Raw genomic sequence first — 26834 nt, 5'->3', positions numbered from 1 at the left:
GCTGCCTGGCCTGCTGTGTTCACCAGCAAGTTTGATGTTTGTTGCAGTGTTTTTCAGTGTATGTTTCAAGGTATACGTGTTAAATAAAGCCCGTCTTTTAAGTGTTCCGTAGTGCCACATGCTAACAATGGGAACCAAGAGAATAGAGCAAATGAATACACAGCTGGAGAGCATGTGTAGGTGAGAGGGCTTCAGAGTTGGGAGTAATTGAAACTGTTTCTGGGGAAGAGGGATCTGTACAAATTTGTTGGGTTGCACCTCCTGCTCGGAACATAGTGGAAGCTTTAAATAAGCTGAGCAGGAGATAACCTTAGAGTGAATGCAAGGAGGAGAAAAGCAGGAAGTAGATCATAGAAAGACAGTTAGAGGAAACACAGCATGCAATAAATGGGGGGGTAAAGCACAGAAAAATGCTTTGAAATGCACAGAAAGAGCAGATGTGAGAGTTCTGTTGTCCACTGCATTCATTCTAAGCTAATTGGTTTAATGGCACAAGGAGGGAAATGAGTCTATAAAATTGCCATTATAAAAAGCAAGTGGTTGCAGGATAACCAGGATTGGATGCTCAGCAAGAAAATTCAACGCTTACCAATGAGAGGCAGAAAGAGAAGAGGTTAGTTCAGCACTACTAATATAGTGGATGAGATCATTTGGAAAGTGTGAAAATGATCTTGGCTCAGCGAATCATGATGTAGAGCCCAAAGCAGTAGGGTAGAACAAAGAGCAGGAAACACTGGGGGTGGTGCGGTGCGGGGTGAAGTTATCCCTAGGAAACACTGGCAGGAATTATCCTGAGAAACACTGATTGGAGTAATCACTAGGAAATACTGTTGGGAATTATCCCTAGGAAACATTGGAGGGAGCTATCCCTCAGAGACACTGGTGGGAGTAAGTGATTACTGGTAATCACTGGCAGGAGTTATCTCTAGGAAACACTGGGGGCGGGGGGAGTTATCCATGGGAAACACTGGCGGGAGCTGTCACTTGGAAGCTCGGGTGTAGGGGACTTATCCCTAGGAAACACTGGCGGTGGTTATCCCTCAGAAATGCTGGCAGGAGTTAACCCTCAGAAACACTGGTGGAGGTTATCTCTAAGCTACCTGATTATCTTGGACATAGCATCAATCGGGAAGGATAGAGGAAGAGTTTGAAGGATGTTTGAGGTGACATTCTAGATCAATGTGCTTAGGAACCAACTAGAGATGAGGCAATTTTGATATACTGTTGCACAAGAGAAGAGTGACAAGCTAGACAAATGGATGAAGTATGAAGATTATAAAGAAAGATGAGCTTTTTTGTCACATGTATATCTAAACATTGAAACATACAGTGAAATGGAGCGTTTGCATCAACAACCAACACAATCTGGCATGAGCTTGATGCAGCCTGCAAGTGTCACCACGCTTCTGGCACCAACATAGCACGCCCACAACTCACTAACCCTAACCTGTATATCTGGGAGGAAACTGGAGCCCATGGAGGAAACCCACAGTCATGGGGAGAACGTACAAACTCCTGACAGCTGCGGCTATTGAACCCTGATCTTACAGCTGCCACTGTAAAGCATTACGCTAACCTCGATGCTACAGAGCTGCCCTGATTCAGCTAGCAAGTAAATGATGTTTAATATATGCAGGAAGTGTCTTTAATGCCATATGTGGAGAGTTCTGGCGGGAGAGTTTGTACTCCCTCATAGCAAATGAGGATGTGTATGAGATGGAAGTGTTATTAGAAGCAACCTTTGCAAATTATTTGGTGAACTTAATCATAGCAAGGTTGGAAACTGAAAAGTTGTAAGGTTGAACCTAGAATTGAGGCCTTAAATGGGGGGGTGGGGGGAGGGCTGATATCAATACAGTGCTTAGAGAAGGTAGATTGGAGCAGCTGAAAGGAGATTGAAACATCTGATGTGTCGGGTCATCATGTCGCTGACGGATAGGTAGTGAAGAGAGGAATCTTGGTTAACACATTGAGGGTTTTATCAGGAAGAGGGAAGCAAATGTCAGGTCTAGGAAATTATTATCAAGTGAGTCCTTTGAAGTTTGTAGGGAATATAGGAGAGGTTGTAAGAAAACAGATGGGTAAAAAATGCATGAAATGATCCTGACCAATACAATTAAAGATAATTCCAAGAGAATTAGTAACAAGAGGGGTAGAGCAAGTGTGGGTTTGGGGATGTGTTTGATGCCCTAAATAAATACTATCCTTTACAGGGGTGATGTAAAGCCTGCAACATGTATGCAACAGGAAAGGACATGTTGGAGGGATTGACTTGAGGATGGACAATTCCCCAGGGCCTAAGGATATATGTACGTCCCAAGGTGTCATAAGGGGGCCGCTGGAAGTGGGCCCAAATGCAAGACACAGACGCTGAAGTACTAGGAACTGGACTATGACTGTAAGAATGCTAGGGAAGTCGGGAAGCAAGGATCAATCAGAGAGAAATCCGGGAGAGAGCAAAGCACAGCAGGAAGAAGTGCAGTTGGACACGGACACAGTCCCTGGACGAGACTAAGACTCAGGCCTGGGCTAGGACTTGGACTAGGAATGCAGGACGTGGACGAGGAACTTGGAACTAGGAGCCTGGACTAGGACAGCTGGACCCGGACAAGGAACTAGGAACAAGGAGCCTGGACTAGGAACTCGGAACTCTGGAACCAGAGTCTGGACTGGGTGAGGAACTCCTGGGCTGGGTGAGGACATGAAGCTCAGACTTGGACAGGGCCAGAACATGGCGCCTGGACTAGGTCTTGGGGCACAGGAACACAGAGCCTTGGACTGGGGCACAGGAGCATCAGAAACCTGGAAATTTCTTAGACACAGGATATGGAACACTGAGCCAGGGCTCCTCCTTCAACACAGGACTCTTCTTTTAGACATGGACACTAAACACGGGGACACAAAGAGACAGTTCCAACTCAACGATAGACAGTTCCTTATCTTGGCATGGCAAGGCTTCGGTCTCACTCCGGAGGCTGACCTTGATGGCGATACAGGCAAGGTAGCAGGCGAAGGTGACAGACAAGGATTATAGACGAAGGTTAGTGCCAAAGTAACTGTTGAGATTAACTGCCAAGGATTCAGAAGGGAGGAGAGAGGGGACAGTCCAGCAGCCAATCCCTGGTTTGCAGATGTATTTATGTGCCAGCCCGAAACGAGAATCAGGTGCCTCAATTACAGAGCCCATCAGAACCAGGGAAAACAGGAAAACCCGGAATACAGATTGACAGACCGGACTGTGAACCGGAATGCAGATTTTACGGACCGGACCTTGACACAAGGTGTTATGAGAAGCACAGGAGTAGATTGCTGGAGCTCTGACGTAGATTTTTTTGCTATGGATGGATGAGGGCCTGGAAGACTGGATGACAGCTGTTGTTGTTCCCATATTCAAGGAGGATGCAAAGAATAAGCCATGAAGCTATAGGCTAGTGAGCCTTGCATCAGTAGCAGAAGACAATGAGGAAAAGCTTAGTGATAGGATTTATAATCTCTAGCAATGGTAGAGGTTACTATAGGGAGGCAGCACGGTTTACTGCAAGGGAAATCCTGCCTCACCGACCTAACAGCTTGTTGAGGAGGTTACTAAGAAAGTTCATGAAAGTGTGAAGTTTTCTGTAATTCCAGAAATTAATCAAAAGAAAAACATGGGAGCCCGGAATATGTGTGTATTTAGTTTCTTTTCTTTAGCAAGCCACTCACATATGTGGTGAGATGTAATGACGTGTGCCATTCATGTGCTTCTTACATATAACCCTCAATAAATCATGTAAACAAAGAATGCTTAATCAAACAATATATTTACAATGTTACTCAAATATTACTGAAATATTAAATACACTACAGAAGGCAAGGTGGTAGTTGTGGTAACCGTGGACTTTATCAAGGCCATAAATAGTAGGCAAGTCTGGTTGGGATGTATAGGATCCAAGGTGTTTTGGATACTGGATCCAAAATGATCCAGTGGCTTGGTGATTGGAGCAGAAAGTAATGGTTGAGGGTTGTTTCACAGACTAGAAGTTTGTAGCCAGTGAGGAACTGCAGGGCTGTGCTGTGACCCTTGCTGTTTGTCACATGACTTGGATGAGAAAGCCATTGGTTAGATCAGTAGGGTTGCTGACGACTTGAAGATTGTTGGAGTTGTATTTAGTGAGGATGCTTGCCTAAGGATACAGAGGGACATGGGTCAGCTGGAGGATTGGGTTCAGCATGCCAGATGGAATTTAATCCAGAAAAACTTAGGCTTTCTAGGTTGTAATGTACTGGCTGCACATATAGAGCCAATGCGAAGGCTTTAGTTATAAGGAGAGATTGGATAGGCTGGAATTGTGGTCAGTTAAAGAACTTTATAAAATTATGAGGGGCATAGATTAGTTATGGGCTTTTTCCCAAGGAGGGCATTAGTTTAAGGTCAGAAGGGACAAAGGAAATCTGAGGGACAAGCTTTTCCTCACAGAGAGTGGCGGGTACATGGAACAAGCTGCCAGAGAAGGTAGGAAGGGCCAGGCACAATCACAGTGTTTAAAAAGCATATGGACAGTTACATGGATAGGATAGGAATAGAGCAGGGGTTCCCAACCTGGGGACCATGCATAATAGGGGGTCCCTGGCATAAAAAAGGTAGAGGACTGTGGGCCGTGGAATTGATATAGACAGGCATACTCTGTCGACATAAATGAATGGGACCTAAGGACTGTATGACTCCAACTCCTGCTGTGCTGAGCAGGGGCTAGGATGATCTCTGACTTCAGTCATCTTTCTTTTGGGTGAGTTATGACTCTGATCTTGGGTTTATATTAATATTCAATTACAAACTGTAATTTAGAAAATAGTTAACTAAAGCATTGCACAAATTCATACTGGCAATTTCAATAGCAGTTGGATTGGTGACATTCCAATAACAAGATAAGGTATCATCAAGTGAGTAATTCTGACCTTTATCTATAGAGGACTAACCCACTGACAAACCTGACGTGATGACAAGTAGCAAACGGAAGTATGAAGGGCTGTGGTTCAATAGGAAATAATAAAGTTTCACATTTGAAGAAAGAAAATGCGATTTCCAAATGAGATAAGCTTTTAAAGCATAAAAAAACCAAGAGGAGTCAGGGCAAATTAACAACATTATTAATCCAAGAAAGCAGCTCTTAAAGTTCTGAGAATAAGCAGTACACGAGGTTTGAAAATATTTTAGAACTTTCCAAAAGGAACTAAGAAATTGTTAAAGAAAGGGAAGCTAGAATATAAGAATAAAAGATATGAAACATAACTCTCAATGCTTCAATGTGTATGTAAAAAGAAAAAGACTGTCATAGGAAATGTGGGCCACTTACATACAAAGGTAGGAGAATATATAATGGGAAATAGTGGAGTGACCAAAAAAATAAATAAAAACTGAGTCATGCTTCATGACTGAAAATTAAACCTACAGGAAACTTCCGGTATCCAGAGATCTAGTGAGAGCAAGGAACTGAAGGAAATTAAAATCAGTAAAATAAAGAGAGATGCTGGGAGATTTAAATAGGGACAGGTGGGGAACTAGGCAGAATAACAATTCAGCATGGACTAGATGGGCTGAAGGGCCTGGTTCTGAGCTGTAGTGCTCTATGACACTGACTCTGCAAGCTGATAAATCCCATAGACCAGTGGGCTAAGTGGTAGGGTTTTGAAAGAAGTAAAGGAAGTATTTTTCAAAATGTTCCACCACAAACAGGTATGAACATATTCAAAGTTGAGCTTGATTGATTTTTGGACAACAATGATAGCAAAGAATATGAGGATTGGCTGGATGAAAGACCTTAGTGAATATTGGGCTGGCAAGCACTTTTATGCATGCTGATCAGTGAGGACGCATGTCAGTGAGTGTTGGGATTGGATGCTCCTGAGCAGGAGAGTCTGGAGTTCAGGGTTCAGTTGTTATTCAGACCAAACATCAGAATGAGGTGCCAGATGGGGTGGTTTGTGTATCTTACAAACTGCTGAACTCCAGGGGTTTTCATGCACAATTTAGTTCACAGAGGATAGTGCAAGAAACAAAAAACATTCACTGAGCTGCAGTTCTGTGGGTGAAAACGCCTTGTTAATAAGAGAGGTCAGAGGGGAATGGCCAGACTGATTCAAACTGACAGTCCACCGCTGACTGCTTGTCCTCAGTCACCTCTCCAAAATACAGCTGCTTGGGTATTCTGTCAACAGACATTCTTCTGACATATCCTGACAACCTGACCTGTGATTCTTTCAGCAGAGGGGTCAATGTTGGGAAGATTTGTTTGGAACAGAAACTGTGAGTCTAGAACCCTGCCTTGCCACTCAATCTGGAGTATTCTGCACAGGCAGGTCACGTAGAAGTGGTTAAGCTATCTGGCATAATGCAGGGATTGCTCCCTACACAACTCCCTTCCCCATTCATCCCTCCCCACTGATCTCCCGCCCCCCAGTACTTATCCTTGCAAGTGGATCAAGTGCCACACCTGCCCTGATGCCTCCTCACCCACTACTATCCAGAGCCACAAGCAGTCCTACCATGTGAGGCAATCCTTCACCTGTGAGTCTGTCGGGGTCATCTACTGTACCTGGTGCTCCCAATATGACCTCGTAGATTGGGAGACTGCTCCGCCGAGCACCTACGCTCCGTCCGCCAGAAAAAGTGGGATCTCTTGGTGGCCACCCATTCAATTCTACTTCCCATTCCCATTCTGCCATGTCAGTCCATGGCCTCCTCTACTGCCACACTCAGAATGGAGGAGCAACACTTTTATATTCTCTCTGGAGGCCTCCAACCTGACGGCATGAACATTGATTTCTCAAACTGCCTGTAATTGCGAACTCCCCTCTCCTTCATCATTCCCCATTCCCATTTCCCTCTCTCAGCTTATCTCCTTATCGGCCCATTCCACCCACTTCCCTCTCTTCCATGGTCTCCTACCCTTTCCCACCAGATTCTACCTTCTCCAGCCCTGTATATATTTCACCAACCAACTTCCCAGCTCTTTACTTCACCCCTCCCTCCCTCACTCCCGGTTTCACCTATCAAATGCTATCTTGTACTTCTTCCTCCCCTCCCCCCGGCCTTCTTACACTGACCTCACCTTTTTTTCCAGTCCTGATGAAGGGTTTTGGCCTGAAATGGCAGCTGCTTGCTCTTTTCCATAGATGCTGCCTGGCCTGTTGAGCTCCTCCAACATTTTGTGTGTGTTGCTTGGATTTCCAGCATCTGAAGATTGTCTCATGTTTGTGGCATGTCTTCTACACACTGTCCCTGTCTCAGAGAATAAAGTGGGAAGGAGAACAGCATGATACACCTTCACCTCGGTCTGTGGGCTGATTCCTCTTCATGCCACAGTATTGTAGCGGCTAGCATGATGCTATTACAGCTCAGGTAGTCAGAGTTCAGTTCCAATGTCATCTGTATATCCTGCCTGTGGAATGCATGGGTTTTCTCCAAGTATTCCAATTTCCTCTTTCAGACTAAAGAAGTACCAATTAGAGTGTTAGTTAGTGTTTGTAAATTGTCCTATGGTTAGGTTGAATCGGGCAGTGCAGCTCAGTGTAATTTTAAACAAATAAATAAATAAATGCCTAGTCTAATACTTCTTCAGCTAGAGGATGAATCTGTGGAATTCATTGCCACAGAGGGCAATGAAAACCAGTTATTGGGAGTACTGAAGGCAAAGATTGACAGGCTCTTGATGGAAGGGAGTTGAAGATTACAGAGAGAAAGAAAGAGAATGGGTTTAAGAAAAGGCAGAACAGACTCAGTGGGCTGATTGGCCTAATTCTGCTTCTATATCTTATGGTCTTCCAAAAGCAAAGTTGGTTTTTGCTGTCCTGTTGTTGACTTCATTGTCAATGTTGACCAAACTTGATTGAGTGCTGTCAAGTATTTGAACTTACCCACTGCTGAAAGCCTCTGCATATTCACTGGATGTTTCACTCTGTGTCTGAGGTGTTTGCTACAGGTTAGTGGATGACTACCATTTTCTTAGTGATAATTGTGAGGCTAAAGTTATGTCAGGCATTGGCAAGTTGGCCCAAGTTTTCCTCCATGTTAGTTTCTGAGCTTGCATTGAGTGCATAGTCATCAGCAAAGGGGAAGTCCCATAAAGTGGTTTCTTGTTCTTTGGTTGTGTCTAAGAGCTTCCTTAGGTTGAAGAAAAGCACATCAGTCCTGCTTGTGGAGTTCTACACCCTGGAGAGTGTGGATGCTCAGTCACTGAGTTCAAAGTTCAAAGTTAATATATGATCAGAATATGTGTATATCACCATATACAAGCCTGAGATTCATTTCCTTTTGGGCATACACAGTAAATACAAGGAACACAACAGAATCGATGAAAGACTGCATCTAACAGGATGGACAACCACCAATGTGCAAAAAGAACAAATTGTGCGAATACAAAAGAGAGAAAAAATAATAATGGATAAATAAGCAATAAGTATTGAGAACATTAGATGTGCTCTTGAAAGTGAGTCTATGGGTTGTTGTGGGAACAGTTCAGTAATGGGGCAAGTGAAGTTGAGTTGAAGTTATCCCTTCTGGTTCAAGTGCCTGATGGCTGAGGGATAATAACTGTTCCTGAACCTGATGGTGTGGGCTCTGAGGCCTCTGTACCTTCTTCCTGATGGCAGCAACGAGAAAAGAGTTTGGCCTTAATGGTGGGAGTCTCAGATGGATGCTGCTTTCTTGTGATAGTGCTCCATGGTGGGGAGGGCATCCACAGTAAATACAAAGAAACACAATAGAATCAATGAAAAATTGCACGCAAAGATAGATATAACCAATGTGCAAAAGACAAAAAAAAATGAGCAAATACAAAAGAAGAAATACATAATGATAATAAATTATAATAAATATTGTGAACATGAGTTGTAATGCCCTTGCAAGAGAGTCCATAGATTGTGTAATTAGTTCAGTGTTGTGGTGAGTGAAGTTTTCCACTCTGGTTCAGGAGCCTGATGGTTGAGTTTAATAACTGTTCCCGAAGTTGGTAGAGTGGGACTTAAGGCTCATCCAGTACAGAGACTGATGTTTGTCTGTATATTACAGTAATCAACAGATACGGAGAAAGGGCAAGAAAGTAGCACTTCAAAAGCAATCAGCCATGATCCTATTTTCCACAACAGCTATCCCCTCCATCAGGAACATCTACAAGAGGCAATGTCACAGGAAGGCAAAGCTCATCTTTAGGCAGCCCCCACCATTTGGGCCATGCTGTTGTTGTCAATGCTGTCATTAAGTGGGAGATACAGGAGGCTGAAGTTTCAGCAACTGTTTCTTCCCACTGCCATCAGTTTCTTGAAAAAACATAACTCGACCTTGCAGAACACAATCTCAATGGCTCTTCACACGGCCTTAGACCACCTGGACAACACAAACACCCGTGTCGGGATGCCGTTCATCAACTATAGCTCAGCATTTAATACCATCATTCCCACCATCCTGATTGAGAAGTTGCAGAACCTGGGCCTCTGTACATCCCTCTGCAATTATATCCTCGATTTCCTAACTGGAAGACCACAGTCTGTGCAGGTTAGTGACAATATCTCCTCCTCGCTGATGATCAATACTGGTGCTCCTCAGAGTTGTGTGCTTAGCCCACTGCTCTACTTTCTCTATACGCATGACTGTGTGGCTAGTGTTACGTACCCTGTAACTGGGTTGCCAAACCAGCAGAAATGGATCACTCAGTTGGAGTCTGGATTACTAGAACTAAGAAAGTTTTATTAAAGAAACAAGCAACACAGTAATCGAAAGGATAATAAATGCAACAGTTCAGCAATGATAAACACACATGTGCACAGAATTAAAATAACAGCATCAATCAAGCTCTATCGTTGTCTAGGGGTAAATGACCAAATTTCAAAGTGACACAAAAGTTCAGTCCAATTTAGTTCAGTTCGCAGTAATCGTTGCCATGGCGATGGACAACGTGGGGGGAGAGAGAGAGAGAGAGAGAGAGAGAGAGAGAGAGAGAGAGAACAGGAACGACTGATCATTCAGACACGGCTTCCACTCACAGACCGGCGAGATTGCTCACAAGCAGCTTTCCGGGCGGGTCCTTGGTGATGTCACCTGAGGTCACCGACTGTGACCCCTTCTCCAGATGCGGTCGATCCTCTGCAGTGAACTCGGCACCCAAGCAAGGGCGGACACACACCGGGTTTCCGCTGATCGTACCTTTCCACCCTGTGTGTTGTCCGGTACTTCTCACCGACTCGTGAGAGACGCACCACTTCCAGGGTCTCGTTACCTCGGGTGTCGTGTGTGCTGCCTTAGCAAACCTGTCCCTTTTTATCCCCCTGCTGGGGTATCGCCTGTCCATCACTTCAAACAGTTCAGGGTTCAAAGGGGGAGCCGCTCCAGACAGCTCTCTCTCTCCCGTCCCTTCATTACACATCTCCAGATGCTGTTTCATTGTGTTCCTTATCTCTCTCTTGAAGACAGGTGGCAGACCAACTGCTGATCACACAGGACAGCTAACATCTATGTGTATTCTCGTCACACTAGGCATAGCTCAAATACCATCTATAAATTTACTGATGATACAACCATTGTTGGTAGAATCTCAGATGGAGACGAGAGGGTGTACAGGAGGGAGATATGCCAACTAGTGGAGTGGTGTTGCAGCAATGACCTTGCACTCAATGTCAGTAGGACAAAAGAACTGATTGTGGACTTTAGGAATGGTAAGACGAAGGAACACGTACCAATCCTCATAGAGGGATCAGTAGTGGAGAGAGTGAGCAGCTTCAAGTTCCTAGTGTCAAGATGTCCAAGGACCTAACCTGGTCCCAACATATCGATGCAGCTATAAAGAAGGCAAGACAGCGACTATACTTCATTAAGAGTTTGAAAAGATTTCGTTTGTCAACAAAAACACTCAAAAACTTCTATAGATGTACCATAGAGAACATTCTGACAGGCTACATCACTGTCTGGTTTGGAGTGGGGGGTCTACTGCACAGGACCAAAAGAAGCTGCAGCTTCTATGATGGTCATAAATTTAGTGAACTCCATCTTGGGTACTAGCCTACAAAGTACCCAGGACATCTTCAAGGAGCGGTGTCTCAGAAAGACAGCATCCATTATTAAGGACCCCCAGCAACCAAGGCATGTCTTTTTCTCATTGTTACCATCAGGTAGGAGGTACAGAAGCCTGAAGGCTCACACTCACACTTCTTCCCCTCTGCCATCTGATTCCTAAATAGACATTGAACCCATGAACACCACCTTGTTTTTTTAATATATATTATTTCTGTTTTGCACAATTTTTAATTTAATATATAGTAATCTATTTATTTATTTATTTTCTTCTATATTATGTATTGCATTGAACTGGTGCTGCTAAGTTAACAAATTTCACAACACATGCCAGTGATAATAAACCTGATTCTGATTCTGACTCTGACACATTATTTTCCTGTCTCCCAACTTGCACTGATGTCATTATGATGACCTATTCACTCGGTTATGTAAATTTTGATTTATATTAACTTCTTGTGCTGACATATTTCTACCCTGGATATTCATGACTATGATAATAAACTTGAAGTTGAGTTGTTTACAAAATTGGTTTGATTACAGAAGAGAGGTGTTTCTCTGACTAGATGTCTAGAACCAGAGTGAAATAATACAGATGAAAATGTCGATTGTCTGATTAGTCAGTTTGTGAATGACACAGGAAAGTTGTCAAAAGACAGCAGGATGTATATCAGTTGCAGATGTGAGTGCAGAAACAGCAATTGATGTTTAATCTTGAAAAGTGGGAGGCAGTACCCTAAAAAACACGAATGCAAACTCCTAGTCCTGGACTCGACACCTCCCTTTGCAACTGGATCCTTGACATTGTAACCGACAGACTGCAATCGGTAAGGATAGGCAGCAACACATCTGCCATGGTTATCGTCAATACCGGTGCCCCACAAGGACTTGTACTCAGCCCCCTACTCTTCTCCCTGTTCACTCACAGTTGCATAGCCAGATTCTGTTCTAACCCCATCTACAAGTTTGCAGATGACACCACCGTAGTGGGCCTACCTCAACCAAACATGAGTCAGGATGTAGAGAGCCTAGTGACTTGTTGTCATGGCAACAACCTCTCCAGCAATGTCAAACAAAAGGGCTTCAGGAAGGTGGGGGTGGAGTGTAGGGCCTGTGCTCTTGTTTATATCTGTGAAGCTGAGGAAATTGGGAAGGTCCTAGGATTGAAAGTCACCTGTCCTGATTTAACCCTGTTGATGCCATGGCCAAGGACACTCACTAGCATACAGGTTGGCAGTTGCATTTTGCATAATATCACATCGCTCCACATTTAAGGTTATAGAATGTCTACAGCACAAATGGAGGCCATTTGGCCCTTCGTGTCTGTGCTGATGCCCTACCAGAGTAATTCTCTAGTTCAATCCCTCAGCCACTTTCTAAATTCTACAAGTTTTTTACACCGTATATTCATGCCGTCAGCCTTTTAAGGCTAAATGGAATCCACCTGCAGGCAATAGTTTCCAGATTCCAACTATGCATTGCTTAGAACAAAGAATTCCTTTATTTTATACCTGTGACCTCTTACCTTCAACCTCCACTACTGGAATCTGCCTCCCTCTATCCATCCCTTATTACTGGAATAGGTTAAACCAATTTGATTAAACTTCCTCTTATTCTTCTCCAAAGAAACAGCCCCAACATTTCTACTTTATCTTTGTAACTTTAGTCCATAAACCAATCTCATAAATGTTTTCTCTAAAGCCTTCATGTAAATTCTACAGGCAGGAGTCAGTGTTTTATAAGGATTCAGCAAGACCTCTCTGAACTCTGCCATGGACAGTCCCAAGCCCAGCTGAGAAAAGTGGGGGGTTGGGCATGGGGTGAGCAACCCCAACCTGTAAAAACACAGAGCTACAGAAGTGGCAACAGGAGCTCCAAAAACCTCATCACTGGGAAAAGAAGACTCTTTGAAGATGGGCTACACCTGGGAACAACTTGAAAGACGGTCCAGGATAGAAGACTCATGCAAGCTGCTGTCAGCAGCCAATGCCCCAGAAGGGATAAAGGACCTAAGAAGATGAAGAAGACCTCCCTGCTTTTATACTGTCTTCTTCAGTTGATAAAGCTAAGAATCACTTATGCCTTCTAAACCTCTTTGCACAACCTGCCCTACTACTTTCAGTGATTTTTGCGTATGGCATACACTGTCTCTTTATTCTGTCATCTTTTCTTTCTCATCATCTTGGGAGTTATGAATTTATTTGTTATCTGACTGCTTCTTTTGGGAATGAATCAGAATCAGGTTTATTATCACCAGCATGTGTCGTGAAATTTGTTAACTTAGCAATAGCAGTTCAATAAAATACATAATATAGAAGAAAATAAATAAATGTAAATAAATAAGTAATTCAATTACAATATATGTATATTAAATAGATTAAAAATTATGCCAAAATAGAAATGATATATGTTAAAAAAGTGAGGTAGTGTCCAAGGGTTCAATGTCCATTCAGAAATCTGATGGCAGAGAGAAAGAAACTGTTCCTGAATCACTGAGTGTGTGCCTTCAGGCTTCTGTACCTCCTACCCGATGGTAACAATGAGAAAAGGGCATGCCCTGGGTGCTGGGGGTCCTAAATAATGGATGCAGCCTTTCTTTTTTTATTATTCATTTTTTTATTGCAACACCAACAAATTACATTCAATACAACCAGTTGCCAATTACATTTTGACTGTTTAACCCAGCCACCCCCCAGCCTTCATCACTATCCCCCCTCCACCCCTCTCCCCTCCACCAATCAACTGAATAGTAGTACATACACAGACAAAGCATTCCTATTTTAACAAAAGATCTTTTAAGTTAGATATCAAATTTGTCCACATTAAGATTGTGTTTGGTCATGCATCATTTACTCTTGCTGATGAAAGTTCCAGATAAGAAATGTCCAAAAAGCTCTGAAGCCAGTGAGTATTTGAAATATCATGGGGAGGTTTCCAACGGTGGACTACAATCTTCTTAGCTGCAGTCAGGCCTGCCAGCCAGATTTTGCGTGCTTTTTCCATAAGGGAAAGGTGGGAGTCATCACTTAGAAGATGTACAGCAGGGTCCATTGGTAATCGTACCCCTGTTAGTTCTGTAAGAGTACTGATAACCTTCCCCCACAAATCAAAAACCCCTGGACATTCCCATACAACATGTATAAAAGAGCCAATGGCTCCATGGGGGCAAAATGAACAATAAGGGTCAGGAACCAGTCCCATTTGATGTCTAATTCTCGGTGTTAAGTATGCTCTATGACAAAATTTCAAGTGTACATACCGATGATTTGGGTTTTTCGAAGCACCGGCAGCATTATCCCAAATCGCATCCCAGTCAAAGTCTTGTCCCAATTCAGATATGTCCCTATCCTAAGCTTTCATTCCCGATGTGGGCATATAATTCTGGGAGTTTAGATATATGACACTATCTGTCCTGGAGCACTCTGTATCCAACTTAAAATGGGATGGTCCTTTAAATCTGACCCCCAGGGAACGCCGTAGGCTTTACAAGCTGATCTTACTCAAAAGTAGAAGAAAGTGAATATTTATCAATATTATATCGAGATATCAGTTCTTGAAAGCTAAGGATAGTACTTGCCCCATTAATATCTTGAAGAGTAGTAATACCTTTATCCTCCCAAGTTCTGTTAATGAATGGTTTCCCCCCCAGATAGAAAACGATTATTGTTCCATAATGGAGATGATGGATGCAGCCTTTCTGAGACATCATTCCTTGAAGATGTTCTGGGTACTTTGTAGGCTAGTACCCAAGATGGAGCTGACTAAATTTATGACCCTCTGCAGCTTCTTTCAGTCCTCTCCCGCACCCCCATACCAGACAGCGATGCAGCCTGTCAGAATGCTCTCCACAGCACATCTATAGAAGTTTTTGACCGTTTTTGTTGACATACCAAATCTCTTCAAACACTTAATGAAGTATAGTTGCTGTCTTGCCTTCTTTATAGCTGTATCGATATGTTGGGACCAGGTTAGATCCTCAGAGATCTTGACACCCAGGAACTTGAAACTGCTCACTCCCTCCACTTCTGATCCCTCTATGAGGATTGGTATGTGTTCTTTCATATTACCCTTCCTGAAGTCCACAACCAGCTCTTTCGTCTTACTGAAGTTGTATGCATGTGTCTCAATGGTACCAGGGCCACCTGTGGCTGAAAGGCAGCTCATGCACTGCTGTTGTTTTGCCTATCAAATTTTGGTTCCAGTTTGCTTGGGCCAGATCCCATTGGAAATGGTTGTTCATTTGTTTTTCACTTTCTCCTCTTCCATAGCTGACCTAAATCTTCTGCCTCAAAGTTCCTCTTCCAAAACTTGCTACACATGACCCTCTCATTCTCTCTAACCAGATACATAAATACCTCCTTCTTGGTTGAATCAGAAGATGTCCTCTTTTAGGCAGTCTTCATCTTCTCAGCCTTTTTACATTGGGATCATTGAAGTCCCCCCTTCTAACAAATTTTGTGATTGCTTTCTCATTTCCCAATATTTTTTTCAGCTCCCATTGTTGGTGACTAAACCAACAGTATAATATTCCCAAGCAACACACACAAAATACTGGAAAACTCAGCAGTCAGGCAGCATCTATGGAAATGAACAAACAGTCAACGTTTCAGGCCGAGACCATTCTTTGGGACTAGAAAGGAAGGGGGAAGACAGCAGGTGGGGGAGGGGAAGGTGGATACCCAGAAGGTGATGGGTGAAGCCAGGTGAGTGGGAAAGGAGAGGAAGAAATCTGATAGGAGAGGACAATGGACCCTTGGAGAAAGGGAAGGAGGAAGGGACCCGAGGGAAGTGATAGAAAAGGTAAAAGTTTAGAGTGGGGAATTAAGGAAGGGTGGAAATTTTTTTTTACCAGAAGGAAAAATTGATGTTCATACCATCAGATTGGAATCTACCCAGACAGAATATAAGATGTTGCTCCTCCACCCTGATGGTGGCCTCATTTTGGCACAAGAGAAGGCCATGGACTGATATGTCGGAATGGGAATGTTCCCTCTCTCTTTCGCCTCCTACTACCATTATATCCACATCAGCCATTCCTCTCCACAGCCCCTGAGCACCTTTTATCTCCCCCATGCAGTGCCACTTTACACTTACACTCCACACTTCTTACCTACACTGACACAGTCACCATCCTAATGTGTTTTCATATATGCCCTGCTACTACCTGGAAGAGTTCCTCTTGCCAACAGTCACTTTGTCACGTTATCATTTCCTGTCAAAGTTACCTTACATATAGATACGTCTGCACCTAGCCTCACTTTATGGACTCACAATCAGTCTATGTATATGGGGTAATCTTACAGCCATTACTTGTACATTATGGTTTGTACTGAAGAACGTCAATAAGCAATCTTGAATCTTAGCTCTAACCAAACAAACTCTGTATTTGACCCCTCTACAACATCCTCTCTGCCCAGCACTGTCATGGCCTGTAGATTGTTTTGGGTTGTTCAGGAGTGGCTGAGTGGGTGCATAATGGGATGTGGGATGCTGTGGGTCAGATGCAGCCTCTATGACTGCAGTGAAGCTGAGAGTTGGCCTCCTGTGTGGTGCAATATTACCTGGAGAGCAAGAGGGCCCCAGCTCTATCACCAGAACCAGCCTGTTCTCTCCCTGAATTCAGGCCATTGTGCTTCTGCTGTTCTCGGGCAGCGAGCCAGCTCCACGTTGATGCTATGTGAACTTGTTCATTCAGTAAATTTCATTATGACTCCAGGCACTGACGGCTCAGAGTTGCTCTTTTGAATTCAGCCATATTTCAATTTGCATTCAGCAATGAGAAAGATATCAATTACAGCAGGATTTGCCTTTCCTAGGTGACTTGGGCCATTGTGTTCAGGATGTGCTTCATCAACGTTTATAATAACCCCAAGTAGATCATAAGCCCGCCACAGAAGCCGGGCTGTTTAAAATCAGTTAGTTAATTAAATCCAGAACAAAACCAAAACACCATTAATGATGACCATAAAGCAACGAAGCCAATACACAAAATGCCAAAAGCAGCGTGGTTTCCTCGAGGGGAAATCTTGCCTGACAAATATGTTGGAGTTCTTTGAGGACATAACAGGCAGAGTAGACAAAGGTAAATGTTCAGAAGGCCTTTGACTGGGTGCCGTACCTGAGAATGCTTAACAAGATAAGAGGCCATGGTATTACAGGAAAGATACTAGTGTGGATAAAGCATTGGCTGATTGGCAGGAAGCAGAGATAGGGAATAAAGGGGGCTTTTTCCGGCCGGCTAACGGAGTTCTGCAGGAGTCTGTGTTGGGACCGCTTCTTCAATGATTTGTCAATGTTATCTGTCATTGATTTGGATGACAGAATTGATGACTTTGCGGTCAAGTTTGTAGATGAAATGAAGGGGGTGGATGGGCAAGTAGTGTTGAGGAAGCAGAGAGTCTGCAGAAGGACTTCAACAGATGAGGAGATTGGGCAAAGAAGTGACAGGTGGAATAAAGTGTAGGGAAGTGTATGGTCATGCACTTTGGTAGAAGGAATAAAGATGCAGACTATTTTCTAAATGGGGAGAAAATTCAGAAATTAGGTGCAAAGGGACTTGGGATTCCGTAGGAGTTAGCTTGCAGGTTGAGTCCGTGGTGAGGAAGGCAAATTAGCATTCATTTCAAGAGAACTTGAATATAAAAGCAAGGATGTAATGCTGAGACCTTATAAGGCATTAGTCAGGCCACACTTGCAGTATTGTGAGCAATTTTGGGGCCCCTTATCTTAGAAAGAATGTTCTGGCATTGGAGAGGGCCCAGAGGAGGTTCACAAGAATGATCCTTGGATTGAAAGGAGTGTTTGGTGGCTCTGGGCCTGTACTAGCTGGAGTTTAGAAGAATGAAGGGATATCTCATTGAATTCTATCAAATATTGAAAGGCCTAAACAGAGTGGGATGTGGGGGGGTGGGGGGTCCTATGGTAGGGGAGTCTAGGACCAGAGGACATAACCTCAGACAAGTAGGATGTCCCTTTAGATCAGAGATGAGGAGGAATTTCTTTAGCCAGAGGATGGTGAATCTTTGGAATTCATTGTTACAGATGGCCATGGAGGTCAAATCATTGGGTATATTTAAAGTGGAGTTTGATAGGTTCTTGATTACTATGGGTGTCAAATGTTACAGGGAGAAGTTAGGGGAATTCATTTGAGGGGGATAATAAATCAGCCATGATTGAATGGCAGAATGAGCTGAATGGCCTAATTTTGCTCCAATGTCTTCTGGTCCTATGGTCATATGCTAGAGGAACTTATCAGGTCAGGCAGCATCCATGGAAGGGAACAGACAGTTGATGCCTTTGGCCGAAACCCCTCATTAGGACTCACTTCCGATTGACTGATGTGCTTCGGGGGGGAACCTGCCTTACTCACTTGTTATAGTCTACCTGTGACTTCAGACCTCAGTGAATTAGAGGATTTCAGGGAGCCATTGGGGAAAGGATCATTGTCTGTATCTGGATCCCGGTAATGAGTAAGGGGGTACACAGTGGAATGTAGAGGGGCAGTTTGTGGGGATGTGTTGGTGCTGCTCTCTCGAATCTCCATATGAATAACAGGCTTGGTAAGCCCCAAGCATCAGAGAAGATTTGCCTCCAGTGAGTGCTGAATGATCCCTTGTTCAGAGGGGAAAGGATATCCCTGTCTGTAGCATGCACACCCTGACCTGGTATCTGCAGTGTGCTCTATCCTGGCAGCAATATGCGGGCTAAGTACAGAAAGAAGGCCCTGTGAGAGGAGCTGCAGAAGTGGCATTTTGGGTGCCCAGTGACCACCCAATGACTGGCAGTGAACACAGGCACCGCAGAATTGGGCTATATGTCCCACCTGGCCCAAACTATTCGAGCCTCCAAGGTTGAATTTTCTCTCTGTGTCTGGCTGCTGTGGAAAGGATGTCTAATTCATGGTGTGCTCTAGCAAATCAGTGGAGTGTGCAGTGGCAGAATCTTCACTTGAAGATGTGTTAGTGGGAGGACAATGTGGCTGAGGTTCTGAGGCTCTCCAGGAAGCTTGGGAGAGTGGAAAGTGCTAAAGTCAGTAGCTAAAACTTGTAACTTTTCCAAGTGGTTAAACCTCTGATGACCAGATTTCAGTAAGAGTTTAATCACTGGTCTAGTTGGCTGGTGGCGCAGTGGCATCAGTGCCGGACTTCAGAGCGAAGGCTCCTGAGTTCGAATCCGGCCGGCTCCCTTGCACACTTTCCATCCGTGTTGAGTTGAGCGTCAAGCTAGCAACTCGGCCTCATAAAAATAAGAAAGCCTGCTAAAAAAAACGCCGTCATGATTGCGTCCTGATGACTCCACTCGGAGTTAAGGGCTTTCTTCTTCTTAATCACTGGTATCCTTGAGGAAGATCTTCCGTGGGAACCTCTGGGAGGTGTTAGCCAGTGTTAAAATAAAGATAAAGGCTAGCTTTACTTGTCACATGCATCAAAACATGCAGTGAAATGCATCCTCTGCATCAACGGCCAAACCAGTATGACGAGTGTACTGGGGGCAGCCCGCAAGTGTTACCACACTTTATGGCACCCACATAGCATACCCACAAGTCACTAACCCTATGACTAGGTCACACATCTTTGGAATGTGTGAGGAAACCAGAGCACCGAGAGGAAACCTATGCAGTCACAGGGAGAACATACAAACTCCTCACAGACCATAACAGGAATTAAATGCTGATTACTGGCACTGTTGACTGTTATGCTAACTGTATTGCTACCATGTGCTGTCCAAAAGTGCTTCCAAAAAGGACCGGCAGTGGTAGAATTCAAACCCATGCCTCTGAAGAGACTTGAACCTTCTCACGACACCTTGGACTTCTCAGCCACGCGATTGACAATACTGGTTATTTGATCACTGTGGCCAGTGCTGGTTATTTGATCTCTGTGGCCAATGCTGGTTATTTGATCACTGTGGTCAATGCTGGTTATTTGATCTCTGTGGCCAATGCTGGTTATTTGATTACTATTGCCAGCAATTAACTGGAGATCATGGATCCACAGAACTCCAGCCAAACCTTGGTTGACTTCCTCCTGTGGGTGGATGTAAAAACTCCCCTCAACTTTGAGCTTTAACCTGTGATCAAGACCAGGAACACACTAATCAAAGATAGCCAGCTTTGTGTCTAGCTGCCACCAGACAACAGTGGGATTATTCTGTAAATTCCCTCCGGGATACACTGTCGGCCTCTTAATCTATTCTGCTGGGCTCCTTGTGGGTTTTCAAGGCTGTGTGTGGGTAATAGTTGTAGAGATACCTTGTGAAGAGTTTTGAGGGTCTGGGCAAGAGCCTTTTCTCTAGTTGGGGATGGAGTGAGGCCAGTGATCTATGTTCCATTCCTGATATGTTTTCGTCATGCTGTACAGTTTATCTCAATGATTTGGGGTAATTTACTTTTTACTTATTGAGATGAAGCACAGACAGACCCTTCTGGACCTTTGAGCCATGCTGCCCAGCAGTCCCCTAATTTAACCCTAACATAACCACGGGACAATTTACAATGACCAATTAGCCTACCAACCAGCACGTCTTTGGTCTGTAGGAGGAAACCAGATCACCCGGAGGGAATCCACGCAGTCATGGGAGAAAGTACAAAGTCTTTACAGATAGCGACAGGAATTGAACCTGGGTCATCTGTACTGTAAAGCATTGTGCTAGCCACTATACTACCGTGCCACCCTTAGTTGGTACATAGGGTATTGTATCTTCATCTGAACTCCCTCAAGAAGGTTTGGATGAAAAAAGAACAGTAATTACAAAGGACTGAAGCCTCTTCATCTTGTGGTGTGGTCATTGCAACTCTCCTGTCTTTGGGAAGCTGGCAATTCTCCAGGTATTATACCCTGCATACTGTTAATCAGTATGTCAGGCACTGTCCATTAAAGACAAACTGGGGATTCAAATGTGATTTATTGTATTTCTAATTCACAGTTTAAACAGTGAAAAAGAACCTAGAACAGTTCAGCGCTAGAAAGCCCATTCAGTCCGTCATGTTGTGCCAATCTTGTCCTTCACATGTGTATCATCTATATCCCTCCATTTGCTTTATACTCGTGTGTTCATTTAGAAGCCTCTTCAATTCCACAGTAGTGTAGCAGTTACCATAATGTTTTACCATGCCAGCCATTGGAAGATTGGGTCCAATTCCTCTCACTGTCTGTAAGGCGTTTGTATGTTGTCCCTGTGACTGTGTGGGTTTCCTCTGCGTGCTCTGGTTTCTTCCCACATTCCAAAAATGTATGAGTTAGCAAGTCATGGGCATGCTGTCTTGGTACTGGAAGCATGGTGACACATGCAGGCTTTCCCAGCCTATCCTCTGACCGTGTTGTTTGTTGATGCAAACAGTCACAGCACACTGTATGTTTCAACAAATCAAGCTAATCTTAAATCTTTCTTTGCCTGCTTCTACAGCTACCCTAGGTAGCCCCTTCCTGGCACCTCCCACTGCTTATATGTAAAAAAATAACACTTGTTCCTCATGTCTTTAAACCCCTATTCCCTCCCCAAACATAAAAGCATGATCTCTAGTGTTTGACATCTCTACCTATGGAAATTCTCCAGAGTCATAGAGACCCTGGCCCTCGACAGGCCCTTTGGCCCATCTAGTCCATGCCAAAACCATTTAAACTGCGTACTCCCATTGACCTGCACCAGGACCATAGCACTCAATATCCCTGCGCCTATCCAAACCTCTCTTAAACATAGAAATCGAGCTTGCATGACCTCTTGTGCTAGCAGCTCATTCCACACTCTCATGACCCTCTCAGTGAAGAAATTTCCTCTCATGTTCCCTTCAAACTTCTCACCTTTCACCCTCAAGCCATAACCTCTGGTTCCATCCAACCTCAGTGGATAAATCCTGCTTGCATTTATAATTTTGTATACTTCTATTAAATATTCTCTCAATCTTCTATGTTCTAACAATAGGTTACAGTCCTAACCTATCCAATCTTTCTTCATACCTCAGGTCCTCCAGACTCGGCAACATCCTTGTAAATTTTCTCTGCACTCTTTCAAACTTGGTTACATCTTTCCTGTAGCTAGGTGACCAAAACTGCACACGATACTCCAAATTAGGCCGCACCAATGTCTTATACAACTTCAACATAATATTCCATTTTTTTGTACTCATTACATAGATTTATGAAGGCCAATGTGCCAAAACTTTCTTTACGACCCTAACTACCTGCAATGCTACTTTTAATTAATTATGTTCCTGTATTCCCAGATCCCTTTGTCCTACCACACTTCTCAGTGCCTACCATTCACTGTGTAAGACCTGCCCTGGCTGGTCCTACCAAAGTGTAAAAGTGTAATTGCTAATTCAATTAACTACATTATCATCCATATCATTGATATAGATGACAAACAACAAAGGACTCAGCACTGATCCCTGTGGCACAGGGCTAGCCACAGACGTCCAGTTAGAGAGGCGACCCACTACTACCACTCCCTAGCCAAAGTCTAATCCAATTTACTACCTCATCCTGAATGCCGAGCCACTGAACCTTCTTGACCAGCCTCCCTTGCGGGACCTTGTCAAATGCCTTACTAAATTCCATGTAGATAACATCCACAGTCTTGCCTTCATCCACTTTCCTGGTAACTTCCTCAAGAAATGCTATAAGGTTGATTATATGTGACCTACCATGCACAAAGCCATGCTGACTATCCTTAGCCAGTCTATGTCTATCCAAATAATTATATATCCAGTCCCTTAGAATACCTTCCAGTAACTTTCCACAACTGATGTCAGATTCACCCACCTATAATTTCCTGGTTTCTGTTTGGAGCATTTTTTAAACAGCGGAAAGAGCATTTTCTAAAGGAAAGATGACGCTACCATTGCTATCAAGAGAAGTCAAAGCCAACATAAAAGCCAAAGAGAGGGCATATAATAGAGCAAAGATTCGTGGGAAGTTATAGGATTAGGAAGCTTTTAAAAACCAATGGAAGGCAACTAAAAAAGGTCATTAAGCAGGTAAAGATGGAATATAATATCCACTAATATTAAAGAAGATACCGAAAGTTTCTTTAGGTACATAAAGTGTAAAAGAGAAGCAAGAGTGGATGTCGGACTGCTGCAGAGGTGGTAATGGGAGACAATGAAATAGTGGACGGATTGAATAAGTATTTTGCATTGGTCTTCACTATGGAAGATACTAACTTTTGGTTCCATTTGTCAGGTGGCATGAAGTATGTGAAGTTACCATAATTAGAGAGAAGTTTTTTGGGAAACTGAAAGGTCTCAAGGTAAATAAGTCACCTGGACCAGAAGGTGTACATGCCAGGGTTCTGAAATAGGTGGCTAAAGAGATTGTGGAGGCATTAGTAATGATCTTTCAAGAGTCATTAGATCCTGGAATGGTACTGGAAGACTGGAAAATTGCAAATGTCACTCCACTCTTCAAGAAGGGAGAGAGGCAGAATAAAGGAACTATAGACCAGTTAGACTGACTTCAGTGGTTGGAAAGATGTTGGAATTCATTATCAAGGATGAGGTCTCAGGATACTTGGAGGCACAAGATAAAATAGGCCATAGTTACCATGGTTTCCTCAAGGGAAAATCTTCCCTGACTAATCTGTTGGAATTCTTTGAAGAAGTAACAAGCAAAACAAAGGAGAATCAGGTGATGTTGTGTACTTGGATTTTCAGAAGGCCTTTGACAAGGTGCCACTCTTGAGGCTGCTTAACAAGCTATGAGCCCATAGTATTACAGGAAAGATTCTATCATGGATAAAGCATTGGATGATTGGTACTGGCAGGAGGCAAAGAGTGGGAATAAAGGGAGCCTTTTCTGGTTGGCTGTCAGTGACTTTAGTGTTCCACAAGGATCTGGGTTTTACGTTATATGTCAGTGATTTGGATGATGGGATTGATGGTTTTGTTGCAAAGTTTACAGACAAAATGAAGATAGGTGGAGGGGCGGGTAGGTTTGAGGACGTAGAGAGGGTGCAGAAATTAGGAGAATGGGCAAAGAAATGGCAGATGGAATACAGTGGGAAGTGTATGGTTATGCATTTTGGTAGAAAGAATGAAAGAGTTAACTATTTTCTACATGGAGAGAAAATACAAAAAAATGAGATGCAAAGGGACTTGGGAATCCCTGTGCAGGATTTCCTAAAGGGTAATTTGCAGGTTGAATTTGTGGTGAGGAAAGCAAATGCAATGTTAGCATTCATTTCAAGAGAACTAGAATATAAAAGCAAGGATATAACGTTGAAGCTTTATAAAGCGCTGGTGAGCATCACTTGGAGTATTGTGAGCAACTTAGGGCCCCTTATCTTAGAAAGGATGTGCTGAAACTGGGGAGGGTTCAAAGATGTTTTATGAAAATGATTCCAGGATTGAATGGCTTGTCATACGAAAAGTGTCTGATGGCTCTGGGCCTGTATTCACTAGAATTCACAAGAATAAGGGGTGACCTCATTGAAACCTATTGAATGGTGAAAGGCCTTGATAGAGTGGATGTGGAGAGGATGTTTCTTGTGGTGGGAGTGTCTGAGACCAGAGGACACAGCCTCAAAAAGCTAATGTCCTGAGTTTTGAGTTCTAAATTGGGAGAGAGAAAGCTGATGTCTTGTGTTTTGAGTTCTAAATGGAGAGAGGGAAAGCTAATGTCCTATGTAGGATGCTGAATCTTGGTGGCTGTTAGTAACAGAAAATAACAGTGAAACACTTGCCTGTGCCATAAGGAAGTGGTGAGAATTACAGTCTGAGTGTCGCTGCAGATGAGATGATGTCACCAGAAGACGACATGGTGGTCTGTCCCCACTCCAACCACCTTCTCACTGTGTGTTCACCTCTGTGTGAATCCAAACCATTTGACACAGAGCCTCGTGAGGAGATACTAAGACAGGAGACAAAAGCTGTAATAAATGTGCTTGAGTATTCCTTAACTTCTGATGTCTTTGTGGAGGAGATGTTTCTGATATGCTACTGACCAGTCTCTGTGCTCTCTCCCCTCAATTCTTCTACTTACAGGATCACAATGCTACTTTTCACACAAACAGACCGGATCTGACGGCGTGTTTCCACAACACTATCCTGGTTTGGATTCCGTGTATTTTTCTCTGGCTGGCCTTCCCACTATACTTCCTGTATCTCCGACAGAGCAAACGAGGTTATATCAGAGTCACCGTACTCAACAGGGTCAAAACGGTAGGTGTGACTCATTTGCGAAGCTTGCTGCTACTACTGGGTTGCAAGTATCGTGGGGAATAGGAGGCTAGAGGGCAGAACATGGCCTGGGGGGTGAGGATCTTTGATGATGTTGATTTTTACAGTAACATTTCATGTAAATGTGCTCAATGGTTGGGAGGGCTTTACCTATGATGTAGGGGGCCGAATCCACTACCTTTTGTTGGATTTTAGGATTTTCTGCTCAAAGGCATTGGTATTCCCATACCGGGCTGTAATACAGCCAGTCTGTGCACTCTCCACCACACATCTATAGAAGTTTCCCAATGACACTGTTTTCGATGACATGCCAAATCTCTGCAGACTCCTGAGGAAGCAGAGGTGCTGTTGTGCTTTCTTTGCAATAATATTTACATAATGGGTTCAGGACAGACCCTCTGAGATAGTGACACCCAGGAATTTAAAGTTACTGACCCTCTCCGCCTCTGAATTTCCGATGAATACTGGCTTGAGGACCTCTGGTTTCCCTCTACTGAAGTCTACAATCAGTTCTTTGGTCTTATAGACATTTGAGTGAGGGGTTGTTGTTACTACACCACTCAGCGGAGTTTTCAATCTCCCTCCTGTTTGCTAATTCATCACCTTCTTTGATACAGCCCACCACAGTAGTGTCATCAACAAACTTGTATATGGTGTTGGAGCTGTACTTAGTCACACGGTCATAGATGTAAAGTGAGTAGAGCAGGGGTCTAAGTATACATCCCTGTGGTGCTCCTGTGCTGATGGAGATTGTGGAGGAGATGTCTTTGGCAATCCGAACTGGCTGTGGTCTACAAGTGACGAAATCCGGATCCAATTGCACAAGGGGTTATTGAGGCCCAGGTCTTGGAGTTTACTGATTAGTTTTGAGGGGATGATGGTGTTAAATGCTGAGCTGTAATTGATAAAGAGCAGAGATACTCCAGAAGGTATTGGCAGTGGACAATAACATTGCAGATAAAATATAACGTGGGGAATGTAGAAAAGTGAAAAGATCATAAGAAATAGGACAGAATTAGGCCATTTGGCTCCTGTGCCATTTCGTCATGGCTGATGTATTTTCCCCTCAATAGCATTCTCCTGCTTTCTCCCCATAGCCTTTGATGCCCTGCCTAATCAAGAACTCTCTGCTTTAAATATGCCCAATGACTTGGCCTACACAGCTATCTGTGGCAATAAATTCTACAGTTCACCTGTCACTGACTAAAAATAAAATCCTCCTCATCTCTGTTCTAAAGGCATGTTCTCCAATTCTAAGGCTGTGCTCTCTGGTCTTCGACCCTCTGACTATAGGAAACATCCTCAAAGTTCAAAATACATTTATTATCAAAGTATGTATACTATATACTACCTTGAGATTCATCACCTTACAGGCAGCCACAAAACAAAGATACCCAAAAGAACCCCATTAAAAAGACTGTCAAACACCCAATGTGCAAGCAACGAAAAGAAAACAAATAACGTCCAGAACTGAAGTTCATCAAAATGAGTTCACAGCCACAAAACCAGTCATCACTGAAGCTGGTCCAAGAGCCCCATTAGTTGCTGTCCACATCCTCTCAACATTTCCTAATATTGACTGGGAAATGGATGCATTGATGCATCTAGAAGATACTGACA

At 43.5% G+C, this 26834-nt stretch overlaps 1 protein-coding gene and 1 long non-coding RNA gene across 5 annotated transcripts in view; one reads left to right on the top strand and one right to left on the bottom strand.

The window, feature by feature from the left end:
• Positions 1-26834, top strand: part of abcc3 (ATP-binding cassette, sub-family C (CFTR/MRP), member 3) — a 193077-nt gene that overhangs the window by 51743 nt on the left and 114500 nt on the right. For all 3 annotated transcript variants that reach the window (XM_072242475.1, XM_072242476.1, XM_072242473.1), the window contains one exon: positions 25020-25196. In XM_072242475.1, coding sequence (XP_072098576.1) covers positions 25020-25196 — 177 coding nt within the window. The remainder of the gene's footprint in view (positions 1-25019; positions 25197-26834) is intronic.
• Positions 1-26834, bottom strand: part of LOC140187310 (uncharacterized) — a 110267-nt gene that overhangs the window by 51233 nt on the left and 32200 nt on the right. Inside the window, exons 3-4 of one of the 2 annotated variants that reach the window (XR_011883058.1) lie at positions 24719-24885; positions 7089-7258 (exon numbers count right to left, since the gene is read on the bottom strand). This is a non-coding gene — a long non-coding RNA (uncharacterized lncRNA). The remainder of the gene's footprint in view (positions 1-7088; positions 7259-24718; positions 24886-26834) is intronic. The other variant, XR_011883059.1, reaches the window with a different exon arrangement.

This window comes from Mobula birostris, chromosome 24 (assembly GCF_030028105.1).
Source record: "Mobula birostris isolate sMobBir1 chromosome 24, sMobBir1.hap1, whole genome shotgun sequence".
In the NCBI taxonomy this organism is placed as follows: domain Eukaryota; kingdom Metazoa; phylum Chordata; class Chondrichthyes; order Myliobatiformes; family Myliobatidae; genus Mobula; species Mobula birostris.
Note: the sequence above shows the minus strand (reverse complement) of the source record. Positions and strands in the feature narration are given on the sequence as shown.